Source organism: Aulonocara sp. 'chitande type north' Nkhata Bay, linkage group LG17, assembly GCF_057382095.1.
Source record: "Aulonocara sp. 'chitande type north' Nkhata Bay isolate Kocher_YH1m ecotype deep benthic linkage group LG17, A_spYH_male_GT1.1, whole genome shotgun sequence".
NCBI lineage: Eukaryota > Metazoa > Chordata > Actinopteri > Cichliformes > Cichlidae > Aulonocara > Aulonocara sp. 'chitande type north' Nkhata Bay.
In genome coordinates, this window is record NC_141360.1 from 19,935,434 (window position 1) to 19,954,519 (window position 19,086).

General features: G+C 40.4%; 2 protein-coding genes across 6 annotated transcripts in view; one reads left to right on the plus strand and one right to left on the minus strand.

Moving 5' to 3' along the window:
- The window catches only part of LOC147309991 (peroxisomal succinyl-coenzyme A thioesterase-like), a 34,639-nt gene that overhangs the window by 9,042 nt on the left and 6,511 nt on the right, over positions 1–19,086 (plus strand). The window contains exons 1-9 of one of the 5 annotated variants that reach the window (XM_086270442.1): positions 7,419–7,562; positions 8,084–8,289; positions 11,383–11,482; positions 12,225–12,342; positions 13,071–13,199; positions 17,403–17,482; positions 17,555–17,648; positions 17,759–17,839; positions 18,626–18,767. In XM_086270442.1, the coding sequence (XP_086126568.1) occupies positions 7,510–7,562; positions 8,084–8,289; positions 11,383–11,482; positions 12,225–12,342; positions 13,071–13,199; positions 17,403–17,482; positions 17,555–17,648; positions 17,759–17,839; positions 18,626–18,767 (1,003 nt within the window). In that variant the 5' untranslated portion in view covers positions 7,419–7,509. Of the gene's footprint in view, positions 1–7,418; positions 7,563–8,083; positions 8,290–11,382; positions 11,483–12,224; positions 12,343–13,070; positions 13,200–17,402; positions 17,649–17,758; positions 17,840–18,625; positions 18,768–19,086 lie in introns of those variants that run through there. The other 4 variants (XM_086270443.1, XM_086270439.1, XM_086270440.1 and 1 more) reach the window with 4 other exon arrangements.
- Positions 1,436–6,115, minus strand: LOC147309993 (uncharacterized). Its single transcript, XM_086270431.1, has 11 exons — positions 5,944–6,115; positions 5,189–5,279; positions 4,973–5,107; positions 4,738–4,815; positions 4,399–4,553; positions 4,049–4,185; positions 3,878–3,971; positions 3,401–3,733; positions 3,142–3,322; positions 2,810–2,937; positions 1,436–2,708 (listed from the first exon to the last, which is right to left on the minus strand). Exons 2-11 carry the CDS (start codon positions 5,268–5,270, stop codon positions 2,388–2,390), a joined length of 1,644 nt encoding a protein of 547 aa, XP_086126557.1. The 5' UTR covers positions 5,271–5,279; positions 5,944–6,115; the 3' UTR covers positions 1,436–2,387.

Consider the following 19,086-nt stretch of genomic DNA (forward strand, 5'->3'; position numbering starts at 1 on the left):
TGAAATGTCTTAACTTCTCCCTTTCTAGGACCAGTATCTTCTTAGGAATGGTTTCATTTACCTGATAAGCATGAAAATGATAATGGAAACACGTTTCATGCTCAACCATAACAAAAACAGCTTTACCATCATGTAAAATGATTGAAGTTATCTTGCTGAAAACCGGCATGTTTTCATAAGTGCCTGTGCAAACAAAAAGCCCAACACGATATTCAACTCCACTACACTTTACCCAGTTTGTGAGTTTGACAGTGTTCTGTAAATCAACATGAAGATATGGAGATATAATTTCTGAGTATTCTTGTGTTTCAAGTGAACGCATTTTAACTGGACCAGACTCAACTTCTTTTAAACTCATACATTCCCAATGATAAGCTAATGCAAACTGATGTTTCCTTGCAAGTGATACAGTCAAATTCTTAAAGTTCTTAACACAGTCTTTGAAAAATTTGTGTTTGGCTTCAAATCTCATGGTCCAGATATGAATGAGAGGACCAATCTTTCGAATGCACCTTGGATAGTGGACCATGAAATGATGTTTTGGAATTAAGTTGTTTGATGGGTATAGTTCCTTAAAGAGTCTATGGTGTTCAATAATCAGGTGCTTTAAATACACAGTCATTCCTTCAGTGATAGAGTATGAGAAAACTATGTTTAGAATGTGCAACAACAAAAGCAACAAATGCCAGTGCAAATCATCCTCTGGTACCAGGTCACCAAATATCAAAGGTATGTTTGTGATCAAACAAAGTGTTTGTGATGCATTTAAACCTATTCCATGCCCTGCACGATCCAGGTTAATATTCGTTGGTTTATTTTTCTTTTCCATATAGCCGTAATTAAAAGCATATATCCTATTTAACAAGCTATCTTTAGAGATGAAGTATTCGATTAAATATTGAAATAGCAACTTGACTTCATATTGACCAACCCCTTCCAAAATATCATGCATGATGTCAACGGCATAATTTTCCGCAATATTGAAATATTTTAATGAATTAAGTATGCTCTTTCTTTTTATGCCGAATGAAGATGTTAATGTTGGATCATCTACCAAATTATTATAATGTTGGTTATTCAGAATTGGTGATCTAAGAGTTAAACATGGGTCGTCCTCTGAGAAAACTAATTGAGCTGAAGACTGATCAATTAAGCAAAATCTACAAAAATAATTAGCTCTAAACGATTCCAAAAATCCAAGAATGCTATGCATCCCCAAGTTATCACCTGTAATTTGTGCCAGAGTACCAAATACAGGAAATTTAGCAAATGGAACAGCAATCCCACTCGTCTCTAATATTTTCAGGTCCTTTACTAGGGGCTTCAGGATTTCATCAATTCCATATTTTTTTTGCGTCTTGTGCATAAAATAATGATACCAGATGAATGTTCATTAAAGCCGAATTCAGACTGGGAGGAAGATTTCTAAGGATGAAGTAAAGGCAGCCAACTTTGTGTATACCCTTTTTTGAACCTAAAGGATTTGCACACTCAAATTCGTCATAGTACAATTGGACTTGGATAGCAAACTTGCTACCTGAAAACAAAGGATGACTTTTGAAGTAGCTTCCATCACAGAAGTCCTGATATGTGTCAGACTGGGTGCATATTTGCATCATCTCACAAATACTTTCATTCTTAAAAATGAACTGGAGTGTTTTCAATATGGGAATATATATGAATTTGTCATTTACTGGGACTTGCTCATAGGTTCTAGTTTTGGTACATCGTCTAGTATCGTATCTTACTCCTAGGTGCAATTCAACTGGCTGTACCATTTCCCACTTATCTCTAAAATATTTTTTACATTTGCTTTCAGAATTCAAGTGACTAAACGGATTGTCCAAATTTTTAAATAAATCTGCAATGGCTGATCTGGAGGGACTGTCATTTGGTAATAGGGTCAATAATTGTTCCTGAATATTAGATTGCCAATCTCCCACAAATTCCTCTAAGTTCTGAACTGTAGAAAGAACTACAGTATTTGGTACACCACTTCCTAAAAGTCTGGCAATAATGGAGGCAGACATGTCCTTGCTCTGATTTGAGAATGAAGGGCCTGCTTCAGAATTTTGGCACTGAGATGATGTGGATGGTGTTTCATCATTTAAGCACTGAGAACTACTAAACTGTTGGGTATCATGGTCAGAAGGGGTCTCATGAGGAACACATGTGCTAACAGTAGCATGTATCTTATTCAGATGTCTTCTAAATCCAGAATAACTTGAGAATTGTAAACAACATCCTATCTGACCACATTTTAGTTTCAAATTTTTGCCAGGATACATTCCATGAACTAGTTTTAAATGTCTGAACAAAAGTAAAGCTGTAGCAAAGGATAAAGCACAGAGAAAGCAGGTCAACATTTTGAATGCATAACCTGGTTACTACTTATTCAACAGCTTTGCTCGCAACTCTTTGACTCTTGGACTTTCCACTGTTGTGCCTACATCAATATTGTACACAGTGGTCTGCAAAAATGTGTACAGGCTGGACAGAGCGTCTTCATATTTCACACTGAAAACAAAGTGGCACTTGAACAGCTCATCAAATGCACCCAGTGATGTGCCTGACTGACATGGAAGAAGCTTTCGATCCAAGACTATGTAGAAGCTGAAAACCTGTGCTTTTGAAGTCCCTGTGGCCAGGAGATATGGCTGAGGGTTTCCTTCATTGTTCATGAGGTGATCCTCAAGGCTCTGGCAAGACTGAAACACAATAAAAAGCATCACTTTATAAACCCTTAGGTTAAGAAAAAGTGTTCCATGAACCACAGTATCTGGAACTGGATCACATTATCTTGACAAACCTTGTGAAATTTAACCAGATGATCTATTGCCTCTCCAACACTCATCTTCTTTGGCTGTTTCCTTCCAGCTGGTTGTGGCGTGAGAAGGTGCAGCAGAACAAGAAGAGAAGCCATGTCGCTGTCCCACTCTGCAGACAGTGTTAAGGAGTTAAATACTAATGCTGGAAAGGGGAGACAGAACTGAACTTCACTAACATATAAAAACTGGTTGAGGGTATGAGCAGAAAATAAGTGATCCATACACACATTATCCACACTGCTGCTTTTTTGATAACTTTTAAAAATGAAAACTAAAATTACTACACTAATAAAGTGTTACTTTAGGACACTACCTGGCTCATCAGCATCATCCATTTCTTCGTTCAAAGCAGATTTCAGCAATCTTTTCAGAAGACAAGTCTCTTTAAGGTCTCTGGCTTCCCTGGCAACCTTGTCTTTAAAACTGGTGTTCCATTTTTCCAGGAACCTGGAAGCAGTCTCTACTCCAAACATCATTGCAAAGTCCTGCAAAATCTAACAAAGGAGAAGTATGTCCATTAAAATCAATTTTTTTAAGTCAAGTATTTTTCAGATCCCCATTTGTTTACCTACCAGTCCTTTAGTGTCCAAAAACCGAGGAAACATCTGAAGAATGTTTGCTGATTCTTGTGGGTCATGGAGTATCTGCTGACGATAGTAGAATGTCTCTCTCATCTTCTGGAAGACTATATCTTGGTCAGTGGTGTGATGAAGAAGAGACATGGCTTCCATACATTGATCTCTTGTTTGCTGGTCATTAGTGAAACCAAACTTCCTTCGTGATGTGGGCCCTCCTTTCAGTTCCACCCTGTTCTGTGATGCAGTGGGGGGTTTGGATTGACGTTGCACAGTCTTGATACGCCACTCAAGAAAACCTTTGTTGCTCTGAATGTCATAGAAATGCTCCTACAGAAAGAAAGAAATTGCATACATTGTAGAGTGTGTATATATATTTATATATATGTGTAGGGAGAGAGACAGAGAGAGAGAGAGAGAGAGAGAGAAAGAGAGCAAGTCTTATTACACACTACAGTTGCAGAGCAAACTCACATATCCCTTTTTGGAGTACGGATCCTTCAAAGATGGGAAGAGTGACACGATTCCAAGTGCATGAAACTCCTTCGTTGCTTTACTTACAGTTCTCCTGCAAAAGCAGAAGTGTTTTTTGATAAGATCCTTGCCAGTTTTAAAAATGAATAGAATAAACATCATTCCTCTTACCCTTCCTTTTCACGCATGTGAGCTACAATGATGTTCACCATTAATCGCCTGGTGGAATCTTTCAAACTCCCAGTTTTTTCATACTCATGGATGACAGTCACCCCTGCTGGTTTGGAAGTCAGAATCTGCTCCACTGTCTAAACACATTTGATACAAAGAACAAAAAAATTGACAAAAAATGAGACTATTTTAACCCAAACAACAATTTCAATCTGTGGATTATACATATGAACTACATGAAATACTATATCAAATTATTTTTCTCTAATCTGTTTTATCTTCGTGTTTAAGCTTTTTCAAGTAATGACAACTAAAGAGTCAAATACAAGTCTATTAAGTAATGTATCTACATTTCTTGCATGTATGCTGTCCAATAGAGGCTGAACCATTTGAAGTCCGGCATCGCTTGTGTCACTGCTCTGACTGCTGGTGGTTGAGACAGACAATGTATCTGTTAGACTTGGAGAGGAGGGCTCTTCCACATGTTGCTTCAGGACAGTCAAATCTGAGGGTGACAAACAAAAATATTACAATATAAGGCATATACAATCAAAAATCAACCACAACAAAGCTACCATTTACGCACATAGGCACATACGTAAATTGTATGCTTTGATTAAATTATACTTTCTCCCAGGAGAACAGATGGTTATTTTGTATTTTATTATGGTAATATACAATTTACATACCACAAGGTGTGAGTGTCACATAGTGTGTTAGGTCTGAGCAGTCACGCAGCTTCTTGGATGATTCTGTTTCCAGGATGTCTGAAATGCATGTGATAAATCCAACTTACTGTTGAGCCATGAAAGCAGCATTTTGTGATTGTTACCACAGGATATTAGACAAATTAAAAAAGGTTTATTTAAGAGTAACTGTAGAAATCAAATCCCACAAAATCTATCAGAGCATATATTTACTTACCTTCAGCTGTATAGATGACAAAACACACCTCTTTGACTCCTGCAAGTTCAGGAAAGACATCCTCATCCACCTCTATACCCTGCTCATCTGTGACTTTCAGTGCTGCATTTTCTGGTATGAGAAACTTCTGCTGCACTGAAGTAAAATCATCACTTAGTTAATAACAACATTATCATTTCCTCTTTAATGACTTGGTACAAACCATGTATAACTTACCTGCACTCATAAAATCTGTGAAGCTGACTTCTTCCAATTTGACATATTTCTTTGTCTCTCTGTGTTTTACTTTTATCAACATCTTGGCCACCTATGGAAAAAACCTTTACTAATATGAAACATAACATGTGGAAGAAGAAGAGGCTGTTTATGATAACTTTATGTGAACTGTGTATAACGTAATCCATAAACACTTTCTAACATTGAGCTAGCCTGTCCACACTAGCTACTGCTTAAAATCTATTTAGCTAGGCTAGGTTTAGCAGACAATGTGACCGCATGTTTGCCGCGTCCTTGTCTTTTCAGGTGTGGCGAGTGGCGACAGGGTTGTGTGCATATCTGTGAAGCAGGACTAACTAACTTATGTTAATGGTACCTTGATATCTCATTAATGCAGGCTGCACCTCTCTTTGGTTAAATACGGCCATTACCATGAGTCTAAACATAATATTACTGTAGTTAGCTAACGTTAAATGAAACATTAGTGTTAAAAAAAAAGAAATACAAATGAACGTTTTCATTGACAACGTGAAATGTGTATCTTCAAATACAGTAAGATAAGTTAGTTAGCTAACTTTTGACTAATGTTAGCCTAGCTGCTATCAATGAATCAGCGTAACATGCAGAAAACACGTGTAGTGCTAGTTAGTTAACTTTATATTTTACTTATGCATCCATGTAACTGAATATATATATATATATAAATAACATTACTACACTCAAAGAAAATTCCAAAATAAATAAAGTATTTTTACCTCCTACATGTCGGAGTCCAAGAGACAAGCACAGATAGACAGGGTAACGGTCGACAGACAAACAACACCAGCAATGTGTTGAATTAGACTCCTTAGCACTCAGTGAATGAACACCTAAATATTACACCGCTTGAGAGTACTCCCCAACACTAACTGTAGTATAAGGTGAAAAATAAACTCCTGGAATGTAACTCTTGTGCACTTTTATGCCTTACTCCAAAATATTTAACTCCAGAGATTTGCTGTGTAAGTTGAAATCCACACACAACCAGGAAACCTGAGCACAGAGTTTTACACAGTTTTTTGCTTTGTATCTGTAACCAGACCTTAACAAAAAAAAAATTGTAACTTGTATAAATACTTTTTACAAACAAATCTTTCTACACACACACACACACACACACACACACACACACACACACACACACACACACACACACACACACACACACAATTCTCATCTATAAATGCACAAACATAACTTTTTCAGATATTTTGGTTTACAAGGTCACAAAACACAGTTCACAAATATGCATCTGAAGTACAAAATATTTATGACCGCAATTTGAGCCCATAAATATCCACAAAATGTGTCTTTTTTGGCTACAAATTAATAAAAAACAAACATGAACACAAATTCAAAATTCTGCAAATGAGCTGAATCCTGAATACATGTACACAGAGGGGCTGAGACCTCTGTGTCACAGTCTAGCTGCAAAGCTGACTGTGTGGACTGAGGAGGTGGACCCAACAGCAACACACGAAGAGACAAAACAAAACTTGAGTGTGGCAAACGAGCCGTTTATTTAAAAAAGAAGACAAACTAAACAATAACCTAAACTGGGTGAACTAAGACTGAAAAACAAAGAAACCTTGAACATGGGACCAGGCATGGATACATGGAAAAAAACTGGAAACATGACGTGAACTTGGCAGACGTCCTGACGACGAATGACTGGAAACACACAGACTAAATGCACACATGAGGTGATCAGCGGAAGTGGAAACACATGGGGGAAAAAACCTGATATGAATGAACAGGGGGAGAGTAAAACTAAACACATTTGAGCGTAGAAACACAAGATCTCATCAAAATAAAACAGGAAACATAATGAGACGCAGACATGACAACAAGAACTTGACAACACAAGACATGCAGACATGAAACACATGAAGGGCGAGGAAGACTTAACACAGGGGTTGAAGACACAAGGGGAATCTAATAACAAAGAACTATAACAGCAACCTAGGCATAATAGAAATGGACTTAGAAAACCTTAATGGACTTAAACATAAACCATAAACATCAAAATACACTAAAACTCAAAATGCTGGGTCAAAACGCAGGATAGTGACACTGAGGTTTTTAGACAGCACCAGATCACAAATCATCAGAGTTGCTGAAAGGAGGCGTGGTTTCATGTCTGTTTATTAAAGGGGGTAACTGCATCAGCGGCAGAGCCAGGCTGCTGACCTTGAGTACCAGCTGCAGCTGAAGTTTGGACATTTTTATTTTTGCCTGCCAGGAACTGAGATAATACGAATGAGAGGTTTATCAGAGGGATTATGTGGAGTGTGACCAGGCCACTGCTACAGGAGTGTACACTCGCCTGCTACAGGTAGCTCAATTTGACGTGGTAGACCGCCTCCTGAGCCAGATATTTCTTTCAGCTGCATCCTCACATGGCACTAACCATTATAGATTCATAATCATTTTCCTGGACAGACGCAGGGGTTGTCCTTTCTTCTTTTGAGATACAGTTACTACATACACAAATACTTAAATACATGTATAAATGACAGCAAAGGTTGCTAATGTGTGCCATATGATTTATAAACGAAAGCTAAAATAATCCAAAACAACAAGGTGTAATGGCTCGATACATGCCTTATTATCCATGTTAAGAAATCCCAGAAAGTTAACTTTGTTCATAACACACACACACACACACACGCCTTTATTGTGAGTTGATGCAAAACAACTAGAAATAAAATTAACATCTGATTAAAAACCAAATAAAACGGCTTTTTTGTCTGTGTGTTTGCATCTAAATCTGTGCTTTTAATTCAGCTTAGACCTGAACGTCACTGACGGACCGACCTGTCACTGTTACTCACCTGTCACGGTTTCTCTCCACAGACTGCTCTCAGCCATGACACAGGCGGTTCCTCCGATCCTCTCCATCACCCCGAGTCGGGCTTTGGTTGATGAGAAATTTCAAGTGTTGGTGGAGAATCTTCCTCCAGGATGTCCGGTAACCCTCCACTCCCTCCACCACTCTGAGGACAAGGACGACTGGGAGGCATATGGTCACTACGTCAGCGACCACAGAGGCGTCGTATCAGGTGGGTCACCACTGACTTAGGATGCTGTCTCAGAGCTGGTCTTTGGAGGGTGAACAAGCTAAAAATGTTTGTGTTGGACAGTTTTTATTGGAATGTGAACTCGACTCCCTATGTGAGCAACTTCCTGTCCTGCTCATCATGCTTAACCCTTGTGTGGTGTTCGTATTTTTGTTACTCAGCCAGTGTTCATGGGTCTGGTGGACCCGCTAGAGTTTTGGCTTTCCAAATTAACACTATCAAACAATTTTATGTTAAATTACTCAACAGATGTTTACTTCATCCCAATTACAAGACATATGAACAGCAAACATGGTTAATTTTTTCCCTTTACCTTTGTTAGATCACATTTATGAATTAATGTGCTTCTCGTTTTTCTTTTATATAAAATGTTATAAATAAATCAGTTATAATCAAGTGGAGTGAGTGGAAAGACACAACACATTTACACGTGAAAAAATAATTAATTGTTTAATTTTTCTTTTGAAAAAAACTGAACACGGGTCTCACAGACCCGAACACCATACAAGGGTTAAAGAGATTCTCACTCTTTTTACCTCAGTAAGCTTTAAAACGCTTACCTGATGTTTTAGTTTGGGGTTTTGGCAGTTTGTGTTTCTTGGTTGATGCTGATGACTTCACTAAAACTGCTTTATTAGATTTTCTTTAATACAAAAAAGGCACTGTTGAATTTGGAGTGTGCTTTCTGAATTTATGTGTAACTCATTGTCTGTTTACATTAATGATCAATGCGGAGATAGGTGACTTAGATTCTTTGAATTGTCTGCTGTTTAAAGAACATGTCACAGTTCTGTCTCATTGTGACTCAGCATTTTGAGTTCTTATGTTTTGGTTTGATTTAGCATTACGGGTTGTATTCCTACTTCTTAGGTTTTGTTATTGTGCCCTCGTGTTTAGTGCAGGTAAGGTTCAGTGTCTAGTCTGCATCTTTGTAAATTGTTTCTTGTTCTCTGTTTTATTTTGAAGGTCCATGTCTTATGGCAATGCTACTCGTTTCGCTTCTTCTGTCTCGTTAGGTCTTATTTCTCCCGGCTGTGTTCCCACCTGTTTCTCATTCCCTCATGTTCTTGTCTGTGTATTTATAGTGTGTATTGTTACCTTAATACAGTTTTACCCGGTTCGTAGATTCCTCAGGCCTCCAGAAAGAACACCGGGGACTCAGTAGTCAATCTACAACACTTTTATTAATCCACACTCATTGGTTACACTTATTGATTACACCTTCTAGAAGGGAGATGTACAGGACCCCGGAACTCCTCTGCAGATCTCAACCCCTTTGTCCGTTTCCCTCAGTTTTGTAGAAGTGACCCCATGATAAATTGCATACCCCATGGTAAGCTGCAAACTCTGTGTCTGTGTGTATGCACAAGCCTGTGAGTGCCTGTGTGTGTGCGTACCCGTATGTCTATGTGAGTGCATGTGAGTGATTGTATGCGCGTACTTGTGTGTATGTGTGAGTGCACGTGAGTGAGTGTGCGTGTGGATGTGTGTGCGTGACAGTTAAAACACTATGTGCGTATATTTCTATGTATGTGCCTTCTTGAGGGCCATAAAAGTCCATCTCCCTCCCAAACCAAAGATATTTAGTTACAAACTTTGAGACTCCCACCCAGGCATGGCCTGAGGAATTTCCACTCAACATTAACTCCTTTTTGTCTTAATCTCACAGTTCAAGTGGGGGAGGGTCTCCTAGAAATCTACTTCTAAGTTCATGACACAATCAGGCCTTTATTACATTGAGGGCAGTGTCAGTGTCTCTACAATAATTCTAGATTCTATGTTAACACATTTCTAAACTCTAAATCAGCTAAACATTCCTACAGTATCCTCCAGTGTTCAGCGTTGTGTCATCCCTCATTGCTGTGTTACACTCCTGGTGTTTCCTCCTGAACTTCGATCTCCCAGTATAGTTTTGTTTTGTATGCTTTTCCCCTGCCAGCAAATAGAGCTGTGGGGTTTTTTTTTTGGTTTGTTTGTTTGTTCAAGTTACCGTGTCTGTGAGTAATGCGTTTGGGTCCTTTCCTGCCTGCCTTCACACAGCACATTCACCGTGACAGAACATCAAATACAGTCTTGTGCACCCTGGAAGATTCCTTCCCTGTCTGCCTTGATTTAGATAAAAACCACTGAAAACCGAACCACATCTGGACCTTAATAATCAATAAACTAACTTGTTACATTGCTTGATTTCAATTACTCAAAATATCATGCTCATGTATCATAATTAGGGAGTACTACTAAAATACTAAGTTTATTATTATTATTAGTAGTAGTAGTAGCTGTATTAATAATTGCTGAAATTATGATGCTTTCATTGCTGTGGGAATATTTAAATCCATTTATTGTACCTTCACACAACATTGATGTATGTGTGTGTCTGTGTCTCTTCAAGGTGAGTATCACCTGCTAGTCTCTTAACAAGTGTCACTGGGTGACCTTGATCAAGTCCTATTCGTGAATCCCAGGAGGTGGAAGGGCAGGACTATGGGCAGATGATCAAACTACTGACTTCGTTTACATTATATACAACACTGAAAATTAATTTACCGATGGCCACCTAATAAACAGGGTCTTTCTCAGGATATGGGGGCTATTTTTGATTTTTGGTAAAGGCCATCTTCCGGATCCTATTTCTGTGATATGGTTTGGAAGCGATTCTGAGATTTTAGTTTGTCCCATTTGATCACTGGCAGAATATAGTTAAACCCACTCACACAGCACACTCATTCTTATATCCCATATGTTGATATCCTCCTGTTACAGTGATTTTTTTCCAGGTTGTGTTGTTCTTGTCAGTCTTCTGTGTCCTTGGCACAGATATGCTGTCCTGTTTTGTTAATTTAAAAAAGGGTGGGAAAGAAATTAAGATGGTAACTGATTATTGTCAGTGTGAGCTCTGCTCACAGACTTTTTACTGTGGTATTAATCAGTAAAGTAAGTAAGTAAAACTCTAAATGAAAAACAGTAAAAGAAAACACTAGAAAGAGTTAATCAGATGGACTGGTAATGTAAAAAGATATGAAATAAAAATGAAACCAAGTCAAATGGAATAAAATGGTTTTTATTTTCTTATAGTTACCGAGGATTTGAGTTTTGGAGGCACGTATACGGGAAAAGAGCCCACGGGCTTGCTGTGGAGCATGCGGCCGGTCCCAGGCAGCCGCGAAGGCCTCAGGTAAGGATTCGGTGGTCATCTTGCCGAGCTCGTGGCGTGTAAAGGAGCTTAAGTTATCACATCAATATTTATGTCGATTATACCAGTTTCGGCATGACAAGGACTGACTTGTACGCCTTTCGGGAGGTAACAACAGACATAATTAGGCTGCATAAAGCCAACGGTGAAAGTCTTTGTTTAAGAAAAATCCTGTCTCCATAAAAAAAAACAGCAGCCTGTAATGTCATAATAAGGAATTACAATACTCATCTTGGCAACACTGTACAGGGAAAAGAAAGGAGTAATTGATATTTGTTTAATTTTGTGCATTGAAGGACATATGACTAACTAACACCATGACTAGTGTGTGTGTGTGTGTGTGTGTGTGTGTGTGTGTGTGTGTGTGTGTGTGTGTGTGTATTTAGTGGGTGTCGGTCTGTGTTCATTGTCGGCTCGTCTGCGTTCTATGGTGTTCCGTTCCCGTCTCTGCGGCTCTCTGCCCCACACCCCTTTTGTATGCTCTCAGGTTTGTCATTTAGTTCTCCCAGTTTAGGTTTCTTCAGTTGTTTTCTCATGCTTCGTTGTCTCTTCTGCCACTGTCACCTGTAAATAAACCCTCACTCATATCATCAGTCGGCTGCCTGCATTTTGGGTCCTCCTTTCACTCCACAACACGACTGCTGCCCCAGCCGTGACACAAACAGAACTAAGAGTAGAAAAAACTGACTAAAATACTGTGTTTGATTCTGTTTTTTCCCCTCAGGTCCTGGACCCTTCCCTACGCTGCTAGACATGTGGGGAGGCGGTGTAGGGCTGCTGGAGTATCGCTCTGCCTTATTGGCATCTCGTGGTTACGTTTCTTTCTCGCTGGATTACCTAAGGTCTGAACACCTGTCAGCAGATGTAGAGTTTAAGTACTTCGAGGTTTGTGCGATTTACATACTAATGTGTTTTATGGGGTTTTTTGTTTTGTCTTTTTGGACAAATAATACTTTTCCTTTTTTTTTTTTTTTTTTTTTTTTTTACTTACACTTCCAGTTTTACATGATTAGTAATTAAACTCTGGGTGAAATCATTAAAAATAATAATAAAAAAAAAATCTTTCAATCTAATTTTTCTTCAATGCCGTAATATCTAACACATTTCATTTATTTCACACTTGGTTCAACAGTTTCCACAGAGTTCTTTCAGACAAACCAACCACAATTTCTCTCGGTATAGCACTGCAACTATGCCTGAAAAGGAGCAGGAAGAAGAAAATATTCTTTTTAAACCCTGCCCCCTATCTGCAATCCAATTTATATTACAAGTGGGCACCAAAAATCAAGGAACAAACTAACATTTATCTCCGGTTCTAACGCAAACCAAACAACAAATTTACAATCAGCAATATACCACTTCACATAGTAACAAGGAGAAAAGATAAGTAAATAGAATAAAATGAGGCAAAAAATAACGGATCCTTTTTCAATTAACTCCAATTTCATTCATATTCTTCATATTGAGTTATCGTTTTAGACATGTAACACTTTTTAAAACAATGTAAATTTATACATATTAAAACCTTGTTTTAATATCTCATTAATTTCCAGTATCACTCTCCTATTAGACAGCATTTAACATTATTAGGAACCATCCTCAAGTGATACCAGACAGAGTTGGAATTCTTGGTATTTCCCTGGGCTCCATGGTGGCCTTCAACTTAACAGCCTACAGCACCATTATTAAGGTAAACGTGGTGGGTAAGATTTCCTTCCTTCTTGATGCAGTGATATTGTGGATTGACAGTGATGAAACTGATTGTCAGTCTCTCGTAACAGTTTGGTGTCCTGTGGATTTGGTGGCTGTCAGGCGTGAGGGCCCCGGTGGTCTGATCGCCACTTGAAAAGTCTGGCTGTAGGTACTTAGGACGTGGCTTCTCTGTTAGGAAAGGAGCCTGAACTTCTTAACCACCAGAAAAGTCAGAAATGAGACCGTCTTTAGCATCCTGAAGAGGGTCTCGACTCTTTCACTATGGAGTTGCCCTTGGTGAGAGGCAGCATGCAGGTGTGGGTATACTATTTTCTACTCGGTTTAGTGGGTCCTGACTGCTGTTTGCACCTAATAACAATTTTTCTTAGACTGGTGGATAAGGTGCTGGAATGTGCTCCATCTTGGCACTCCATTGTCCTACTGGGTGAATTTGGCACTTATGTGGGCAGATGAGGTGTAAAGTGACGATGCTTGATGGACCTGGCCTGCCCAAACATACAGGGAGTGCAGAATTATTAGGCAAATGAGTATTTTGTCCACATCATCCTCTTCATGCATGTTGTCTTACTCCAAGCTGTATAGGCTCGAAAGCCTACTACCAATTAAGCATATTAAGTGATGTGCATCTCTGTAATGAGAAGGGGTGTGGTCTAATAACATCAACACCCTATATCAGGTGTGCATAATTATTAGGCAACGTCCTTTCCTTTGGCAAAATGGGTCAAAAGAAGGACTTGACAGGCTCTGAAAAGTCAAAAATAGTGAGATATCTTGCAGAGGAATGCAGCAGTCTCAAAATTGCAAAGCTTCTGAAGCGTGATCATCGAACAATCAAGCGTTTCGTTCAAAATAGTCAACAGGGTCGCAAGAAGCGTGTGGAAAAACCAAGGCGCAAAATAACTGCCCATGAACTGAGAAAAGTCAAGCGTGCAGCTGCCAAGATGCCACTTGCCACCAGTTTGGCCATATTTCAGAGCTGCAACATCACTGGAGTGCCCAAAAGCACAAGGTGTGCAATACTCAGAGACATGGCCAAGGTAAGAAAGGCTGAAAGACGACCACCACTGAACAAGACACACAAGCTGAAACGTCAAGACTGGGCCAAGAAATATCTCAAGACTGGTTTTTCTAAGGTTTTTTGGACTGATGAAATGAGAGTGAGTCTTGATGGGCCAGATGGATGGGCCCGTGGCTGGATTGGTAAAGGGCAGAGAGCTCCAGTCCGACTCAGACGCCAGCAAGGTGGAGGTGGAGTACTGGTTTGGGCTGGTATCATCAAAAATGAGCTTGTGGGGCCTTTTCGGGTTGAGGATGGAGTCAAGCTCAACTCCCAGTCCTACTGCCAGTTTCTGGAAGACACCTTCTTCAAGCAGTGGTACAGGAAGAAGTCTGCATCCTTCAAGAAAAACATGATTTTCATGCAGGACAATGCTCCATCACACGCGTCCAAGTACTCCACAGCGTGGCTGGCAAGAAAGGGTATAAAAGAAGAAAAACTAATGACATGGCCACCTTGTTCACCTGATCTGAACCCCATTGAGAACCTGTGGTCCATCATCAAATGTGAGATTTACAAGGAGGGAAAACAGTACACCTCTCTGAACAGTGTCTGGGAGGCTGTGGTTGCTGCTGCACGCAATGTTGATGGTGAACAGATCAAAACACTGACAGAATCCATGGATGGCAGGCTTTTGAGTGTCCTTGCAAAGAAAGGTGGCTATATTGGTCGCTGACTTGTTTTTGAATGTCAGAAATGTATATTTGTGAATGTGGAGATGTTATATTGGTTTCACTGGTAAAAATAAATAATTGAAATGGGTATATATTTGTTTTTTGTTGAGTTGCCTAATAATTATGCACAGTAATAGTCACCTGCACACACAGATATCCCCCTAAAATAGCTAAAACTAAAAACTACTTCCAAAAACATTCAGCTTTGATATTAATGAGTTTTTTGGGTTCATTGAGAACATGGTTGTTGTTCAATAATAAAATTATTCCTCAAAAATACAACTTGCCTAATAATTCTGCACTCCCTGTATATTGAATGTGTGTTGCAAGCATGTAGCTAAGGCCCTAGTCTTCAAGATCTTGAATTTCTACCTCTGATAGAACTTAAACAACATCCAGAGGGAGGCTGGGGATACAGAGTCTGAGAGAGTCTGAGTGGACCATGTTCCATTTATTGTCACTGCCAAGATATTTGTACAGAGTTTTGCCCATAAAATCATTGGCACCAGTCATAGTGGTTTCCTCAGAACCAGATTTACACCAGAGAGGAAGGAATCCATTGAGCTGGAGAACGAGTATGTGGTGGAATTAAGGCATGACGGGACCACAGATCCGTGTTTTGAGCCATGTTTATTTTTACATTTGTCCCACCACCACAACAACCCTCTCAATCCTGCTTCTCCGTGATTTAACACCGCAGGCGTGATCTGCAGGTGCGTCCACAAGGCACCACAGACCACGCCCCACCACACACCCCATCGCTCGACTGAGGCCAGGGAGCCATCCAGCTGAACCTACCTACTTCCCCCGCCCCATCGGCCTCAACCCAACGACAGGGCAGTGTCTTTTGCTGAGGCCGCCCAAGTCTCCTGCGGTGATGGCAATGCTGGTCCGGAGGCCGGCCACACTTATAGCGGCAACGCTGGCCCAGCGGTCGGCCACCTGGCGAACTGGCATGACCGTGCGGGCACAGCCGTGAGCACCTGCTCACTGCCGGCTGGACCGGCATCAGCCCGTGTCTCGCTCTCGGCCCCAGGTCGTGCAGGTCCCCCTAACACGGGGACCTCCGTCTCCCCGCGCAGCTCCTCCATCGTCTCTGGCTGGAGCAGCTGCTCCACTGCTCCACCGCTCTGCGCAAGGTGGTGCCCAGGGGCATCTTTTCAGGTGGCGCTCGGTCTGTTCCCACAGCTCTTCCTGCTGGTGACACACCTCCACCGCCTGCTCCCGCTGGATAGCCGCCGTGCCAGCGATCATCTGGGACAGCTCCTCCCTTCCCTGGCTCTGTTGTGGGCCTGTCATGCCGCATCCTGGGTTTCGGCACCAGTGTGGTGGGGTTAAGGCACGACAGGACCACAGATCCGTGTTTTGAGCCATCTTTATTTTTACATCCATCCGCATGGACCACAGACCACGCACCACCACAGAGTGCTATCGAGCTTGGATATCTTCCAGAACTCTTGCTGCAGCTGACAAGTGCTGGCAGGCCAAGCAGAGTGCAGCCCTAGAAGCCATGGAGGAAAACTTTCAACTGGTCTTGAAGCAGTTCCAGAAAACCATCAGGTGTCTCAAGTAGGGGAAGCAATGCTGTACTCACACTGTGTACAGTATGCATGAGACCCAGTCCGGGAGTCGAAGGAGTATTTCAACAGTCATCTCAATCACACCTACTCGCCTTCTTTAGAGAAAACAGAGGCGGATAATGAGGGGGACGACTCGCTCACAACTCGTGGAGAGGTCAACCTGGGGTGGACCAGCTCTTTATCCTCTTAAAGACATTTGAGGGTCTGTGGGAGTTTGCGCAACCAGTCTGCATGTTTCGTAGACTTAGAGAGGATATGCCCTGGGATGTCCTGAGGAGGTTGGGATCTCTGTCTGATTGTTGCAGGCTGTTCAGTCCTTGCCCAACTGTAATGAGAGCTTGGTGTTTTTTTTTTCCAACAATAAGTTGGACTCACTCAGAGTTTGACCTGAAGTCAGTCAGGTCTGCCTTTTATCACAAATTCTGGTCTCAATTTATGGGACAGAAATTCTAGGTGGAACCAAGTGGCAGGCATACTCCCTTTTAGTGGTGTCAGGATCACATCTGGTTTTTGCAGGTGACGTGGTTCTTCTGGCTTCATCACCTGATGACCTCCAGCTTGCACTGGGACCGTTCACAGCTGTGTTCCCAGTTGGAAAAGAGTGGAAAAGTTTTTGGTTGAAGTGCAGCTTAGTATTTTCCATTAATGTGTCTATATGGGTTCTGCTAACTTTGTGCAATTGAGAAAAAAAGATGTACATTTACATTTTTCAGTATGACAAAAATAAGCACATAAAAGAGACCTTCAATGCAGATGGTCAAAATGGCAATTCCAGGAGGTTTAAACATTCCATGTTTTGTTGAAAACTAAGTTGGAAGCTGGTCTTTGGGTCTTTTAATTCAATGTGCAACATCAAATGTTTTATCATTGTGTTCCAGCCTCGCTGCATTGTTTGCATCAGCAGCAATCACTATCACCCACCTGGGACCCTGAAGGCCGGGTTTAAAATACTAAGCAAGTACGTACTGTTGACTGTTTGTCATGAAAATTTAATGATAATACAAATTATTGTTACTAATATGTATCATAGGCATTTTCACAAGGCACATTTCGATGAGAACAACTATATGAGCTGGAGAAGTTTTGCTCTGGATCTTATCGCTGACCCCTCAAACAACGTGGAAGTGAGTGCTGTATTATACTGCATTATACTACCAGTAGACCTAATGACCTCTCCAAACCTGAGTTGGACCTCTTAGTTCCTGTGGGATTTTTAAATCTGCTTTGTTGACAGGTGGGGAGAATTAACTGCCCGATGCTGCTGGTTAATGGCTGTGACGATCAGAACTGGCCTACAGTGGAGACAGCGGAGGAGGTTAGTGATGCTCTAAGACACGGGTCTCAAACCCGTGGCCTGGGGTCCACTTATGGCCCACGTCATCCCTGCTTGCAGGCCGTATATTGACATGAAGAAATATAATGCAATTTGGCCTTTGAAGTTACTTTTTTTTTTTGTTAGGGAGAATTTGTTTTTTGTTGAAAGCAATATTAAAAAAGGTTCTTTAAAAAGCAAAACATTATTTAATATAAAGGCAATATGAGTAGAGAGCCCAAACATGTTGAGGGACTGGCTGTGTTAGTTCAGTGAGAGAGTTATTTGTAAAGAAAACTATTTTCACTAGTAGTCCAAAACTAATGCGTACACTTATTTCCGCATTTTTATTTTGTTAAATACAAACAAAATTATAGCAGAAGTGCTGCCACGTGTCTGGCCATTAAGAGAGAGTACCAGTTTGTTTATTTGGTAGTTTAATGAAAGTTAGTTAAGAGTGAGGGGGGGGGAAGAATATTTCGTTCACATTCGAATTTATGGTTTGTTATACAGTATTTGAAATTTTAAAAAAAATAAAAAATTTGTGCGTGGTTTCTTGTTTTTTTGTTTTTTTTTTTAAGTTTGTTTTCTACTTGAACACCAAAGTGGCCCTCCAATGAGATGACAGTGCCAGCAATGGACCACAGCTCATTTAAGTTTGAGACCCCTGTTCTAAGAGCATTGGTTTAAAAGATGTATTCACACTCCAAAAACAATAAAAATTTCAGAATATGAACTTTGTTAAATGATGATGTCAGCATAAAATTAAAGTTGACCTCTGACCCACAGGTGGCCAGGTTGTTGCGTGAAGGTGGAAAGGAACACCTGCTGAGCAGATTAGCGTATCCGGGTGCTGGACACCTGATTGAGCCGCCATTCTCTCCTCATTTTAGAGCTACGAAGTTTATCATACTAAACAGTAAAAAGAAGGGTCAGTTTCTTTCTCTCTCTCACATACTCACACACACTTCAACCTGACTTCCAGGAAGAATTTCTGGTTGTAACCACTATACAGGGAGTGCAGAATTATTAGGCAAGTTGTATTTTTGAGGAATAATTTTATTATTGAACAACAACCATGTTCTCAATGAACCCAAAAAACTCATTAATATCAAAGCTGAATGTTTTTGGAAGTAGTTTTTAGTTTTAGCTATTTTAGGGGGATATCTGTGTGTGCAGGTGACTATTACTGTGCATAATTATTAGGCAACTTAACAAAAAACAAATATATACCCATTTCAATTATTTAT

Excerpts from the sequence above, each read along its gene's own strand:
- LOC147309993 (XM_086270431.1), bottom strand. The coding sequence starts at position 5,270 with ATGTTGATAAAAGTAAAACACAGAGAGACAAAGAAATATGTCAAATTG. Across the intron at positions 3,972-4,048 it reads CACATGCGTGAAAAGGAAGG|GAGAACTGTAAGTAAAGCAA; the intron begins GTAAGAGGAATG and ends CTGCTTTTGCAG. Across the intron at positions 3,734-3,877 it reads CGTACTCCAAAAAGGGATAT|GAGCATTTCTATGACATTCA; the intron begins GTGAGTTTGCTC and ends TTCTTTCTGTAG.